The sequence below is a fragment of the Furipterus horrens genome, unplaced genomic scaffold (genome assembly GCF_987537825.1).
Source record: "Furipterus horrens unplaced genomic scaffold, mFurHor1.1.pri manual_scaffold_8, whole genome shotgun sequence".
Lineage (NCBI taxonomy): Eukaryota > Metazoa > Chordata > Mammalia > Chiroptera > Furipteridae > Furipterus > Furipterus horrens.
The window spans coordinates 86,728,122-86,732,839 of NW_028327178.1; the positions used below are offsets into that span (position 1 = coordinate 86,728,122).

General features: G+C 47.9%; 1 protein-coding gene across 1 annotated transcript in view; it reads left to right on the top strand.

Moving 5' to 3' along the window:
* The window catches only part of RNF24 (ring finger protein 24), a 47,695-nt gene extending 43,025 nt beyond the window's left edge, over positions 1-4,670 (top strand). The window contains exon 6 of the mRNA XM_090286086.1: positions 263-4,670. Within this exon, the coding sequence (XP_090142212.1) occupies positions 263-401 (139 nt within the window). The 3' untranslated portion in view covers positions 402-4,670. The remainder of the gene's footprint in view (positions 1-262) is intronic.
* Positions 4,671-4,718: the final 48 nt, after the last annotated feature.

The window sequence follows — 4,718 nt, forward strand, 5'->3', positions numbered from 1 at the left end:
CTGCTTTGCACCACTCTCAGTGGTGCGAAGTGACCAAGGATGACTGAGAGTATAGCATGCTGACTGGCTTATTACTGTCGCCTTTTGGAAGATTGGAGGCTCTGGTTCCTTCAGAGGGTGAAGTGCATTCTCCACCGAGGGGTGGAGCTCCTCAGGACCTGGCTGTTCTGGACGATAGATGTGTCAACATGCAAGGTGTGTGGGCAGGGGTACCACGAGCACGGGACTGACGTCTTCCCTCTTGTGGTGTCTCATTCTGCAGGTGCCTTATTAAGTGGCTGGAGGTTCGGAAAGTGTGTCCACTATGCAACATGCCAGTTCTGCAGCTGGCCCAGTTGCACAGTAAGCAGGACCATGGACCCCCACAGGGGCCCCTGCCTGGGGCAGAGAACATTGTATAGCTCACCACAACGATCCCACGTCCACGTTGAGGCAAGAGGGACACAAGTGTTCTCTGTGTTGGCTGCTCTCCCCGGGGCACCAGCCACCACTGCCTTTGCCTCATGAAGAACTCTTGGGCTAACTGAGCTGAGAACCCAGACTTCTGGGTCTTGTGACAACCAAAGCACGCTGACACTACCCCATGTCAAGAAGAGAAAAGTTGAATGAGCCTGCGGGTTTGTTTCAAGAAACTTATGAGAGTCTCTTGCTGACTCAATTACATGCTGTCTCCCAGACACTTATCTCCATGTAAGGTGAATCTTTCTCAAGCAGGAGGAAAGACAAACACAAATATTAGAGAAGGGAACTGATGGCAGGTCTTTAAAGCCACCAACCCCCACCCTGTGGACAGACGAGCTTCTATGCAGACTGCATGCCTTAGCTGCAGCAAACCTTCCTGGCAGTCCCTGAGCCAAGTAAAACCAGCGGTTACCTCAGCCGAAGCATGACCGGTTGCCTGGTTGGTGAAACAGTGCCAACAAGGCTTTTCCCCTTACATTCCTTTGACAAGGCCATCTTGGAACCTGCCGTTTCCTCTTCTCCCACCCCCACCTCATTAGTGGGACACAGCCACACTGCCCATCCAGAGTCCAAGCAGGGGGTAGGCCTCTGAGCCCATGTTGTCCGTGTGACCCGGGGTCCTCAGAGTGCTGCCCACATCCCCGTGTGAGGTGTGGCTCCAGCATAGCTGCCGGTCTTGGCCCCACTGCCTTGGTAGGGAGCCACTGGGAACCCCTCAGACAGCAGAGTGGCTAGTCCTCCTGACCCTGTTGAGATAGGATACTGACCCCCTTGCCTGTCCCCTTCCTTCCCTCTCTTGCCCTGTTTCTGCTTCAGAGAAAATGCCTGTCATTGACTTTTTAACAAGTTAAAGCATCCCAAATAAGATCCCTCTGTAATTCTTTAGGCAGGGATCCACTTGAAATTGTAAATAGTTTCAGGAAGCTCCTGCAGGGCTGTTCACTCATTGGTGTGTGCCTCAGTATTCAGACTTGCAAAAACTGATTGGAAGTGTCTTTATAGGAGAGAACTGCATGCTATTCTTTGGCTCTTTCTGTCCAACTTTTCTAGTATGACTCAGAGTCCGTTAGGATTCATGAATATTGTGTAAATTAGCTAATAACTTTCTAGTTCTTTTCCACAGTCCTCTTCACCACCTCCTTTCGTGATAGGGATGGTCTCCTCATCAACAGCTTTGCCTCTGCTGCCGCAAACATATGAGTGGGGCAGTTTCTCACGGGAAATATCACCTGCAAGGTATGGAGAGAGGATGGAGGAAGCTTTGCAATTCTGTTCATGGCATGTCTCCAGGAATTTTTTCTGGAATCCAGCCTCTACCGCCTTAGAATGGGCACAGGAACCTGTCCTTGGCTCAGGTGGCTGGGGTTAAAGGATGAGGAAAATTCCCATTAGCCTAGAAAAGTGCTGGGCAGAATCCAGTTTGGAAAATTACAAATCCAGTTGGTCAGAATTGGCTGTTTCCTATGTGTCACCTATTGTATGATATTCCTATGGTATGCCAACTGGACCGTTTCTTAAACAGGGCAAGGAAAGCGTGGAATATTTTTATATGAAAGCCTTAGCCTGTTTGGCACCCATGAAAAGAACTATTTGTATACTCAGACTTTCACCCTCTGTTTCTGCATTCTCTGTAGCACAATAGAGTTGAATGCTGCAAAGCACCCAGTTTACAGTGAAACGTTTTCAGTGACCAATGTCAGGAGACTTGCTTCTGGACTAACCTCATTAATGACCAACACCCACCATTTTCCATGAAATGGCCTCAGGACAAATGTCACTTTGTCTTTATGAGGTTTGAATAGGAAAGAGAATTTTTTGCCTCAAAGGAGGAATGCTTGTGCTCTGTGCTGCAAATTGCTTCGACTCCATTTCTGTAGGATTATAACCTTTGTCGCAGCCTTTTTCAATCCCTGTGTCAGTACCAAGGAGACAGCCTCACAAGTCCCTGTGATTGTAGGAAGGCAGATTAATTCATTTCATTGTGTCACAGCTAAAAGCAAGTTGATGTGGTTGGTACGCACTGGACCAAAGGCACGAAAGCTTGAGTGCTCTGCACTCTCCCTTTGGCACCATAGTGCATGTTTTGCCTCATGAGGTGCCACTAACATGACCTCAACACTTGTTAATGTGGAAGGCTTTTTAAAATGCAGCTCTTCCACTAGGTTGGGGCTGGACATTGGAGTGCTGATTGCCCACTCTGCTCATAGTCATCTCCCCTTTCTTGGTTTGGTGCCCTACTGCAACATGGCCATTGTCACTTGGCAGTAGTTCCTGACAACTCAGCAACACAACCTGAATGCATCTGCCACCCACATTTGGGTCTTCCTCTAGCACTTCCCCTGTGCTGCACTGTTATAACTGCAAGTGGCTGGGGTCTTATTTACATCTTCCTTGCATCCTGATGAAAATTAGTTTTGCTTGACAGACAAGGTTAATTTCCATCTGTTTGGGTTTTTTGTTTTTGAGTTAAGGATCTAATACCCTCGGCTCAGGCTCACACCCAACAGTGTGGTCACCGCCCTGTCCTCATCTATTCAAGTTGTGGGTGACCTTTTGTTAATCTAGACATGTGGGCCATCTGCTTCTGGGCTACTGGCTAATGACATGGTGATTTTTTTACTTGTCTAAATGCTTCTTAAGCAGCTCCAAGACTGGACATTACTTGTGTGCCATGGGTTAGTGGAACAGAGCTCAGCCCCAACTGTATTCCACTGGTGGCTCAATCATTATCTAATGGTTGCCAGAACACAACTGAACTCAGTGGGCTTTCGAAACAAAACCAGCCTGACTTGATTCTTGGTTATCTGCCATTTTACTTTGCCACAGTGTGATCTGATTAGGCCTGTCCCTGAAAGGGAACAGGACAGGACAGAAATGGCCAAATGCAAACAGTTGGCCCATGGGGAAGTCTGGGCTGAGGCAGGGGCTCTCCCACCATGGTCAGATGCCTGTTCTTCACAAATCTTGACAAATGAAGAGCCTTTCCCCAATGCCAAGCTCCTTGGAGCCATGATCTCAGGCCTTTTCCACAGCCCCATTCCAGTCTGTCATCTCCATGGCCTGATCCCACTGCTCAGCTAATGACTGTCAATCACGGAGAGGCTTTCTGGGAATATGCAGGTATTCCCCGAGCTCTGGGCAGAAAAAATAATTGGAGTGATTTGAATTACCCATCACTCACCAGCCAGGTGCCTTTCTGCCAGTTAGCCTCTTGGCCTGTTTCCTTATCCATCACCCAGGGATTTTAACAACGGTGTCTTTACTGGCTCTTTGAAAGAATTAGCTGTATCCAGAGCCTGGCAGGTAACAGGTCTGCAGGTCACAGGAGGGGGTTGGGAGGCTCTCAGGTCTGCTGGCTCCCTCCCTCTCCCCCTGCCTGATCTTCCCCAGTCACCTCTATTTACCTTTGCCCAGTGCTCCCAAATTTGTTGCTTACTGGTGAATATGCCTTTTAAAATTTAGTTTTGAATAGGTAATCCCTTCATATAGTTCACAAAAAAGTCAAGTCTTCCTTGAATCCCTGATCTCTAGCAAGCCCACATTCTCCTCTGGAGCATCGTTTTGCTCCTTGTGTATCCTTTCAGAGGTCATTTATGTACATACAGGCAAATACACACTTGGTTTTTTTTCCTCATGTGATAACCAGAGTATATTCAAGGAGCATTCCTATTTATGTGGGAAGAGCTGTACCAGATGTCTGTAAAAGATGGGCCCAGAAGTGGGGCATGATTTTGTAATCACATTCCTTTTGAATAAGGCATATTTTTTTTATTGATTGCAGCACACTGGAATTCTAGTTTTCTATACAAATCATTAACTGCAATCCCTCCCTGACCTTTACCACAGATGTCCAGATAACACGGGAGCACGACCAGTTTCCACTCTTTCTGATCTGTGACAGGACACTCGAGAGCAGGCCAGCACCAGTGCAGGCCTCTCATCCAGGTCCAACAGCTCTGCAGCCACCTGGCAAGTTCCAAGTGATGCCTGAGTCCAGCAGTGATGTCTGTTTAACTGTCTTGCTTCCTTAGGTGAGCACTCATTTTTGAAGCAGCAGCAACTGAAGGCTGAGGCACCTATCTTGAGGGGCAGAGATGTCTCAGATGTTGCTAAGCAAGTAGGTGGTCTGTCTCAGAATTAATCAATGTTCAGGTATATGGGTGAGGCTCCTTTTCCCTTCCCATTCTATGAACATCCTGCCCACCCCCCCCCCCCCAAAAAAAGCCTTTTTCTACCACCAGCAATCATTTCTTTAA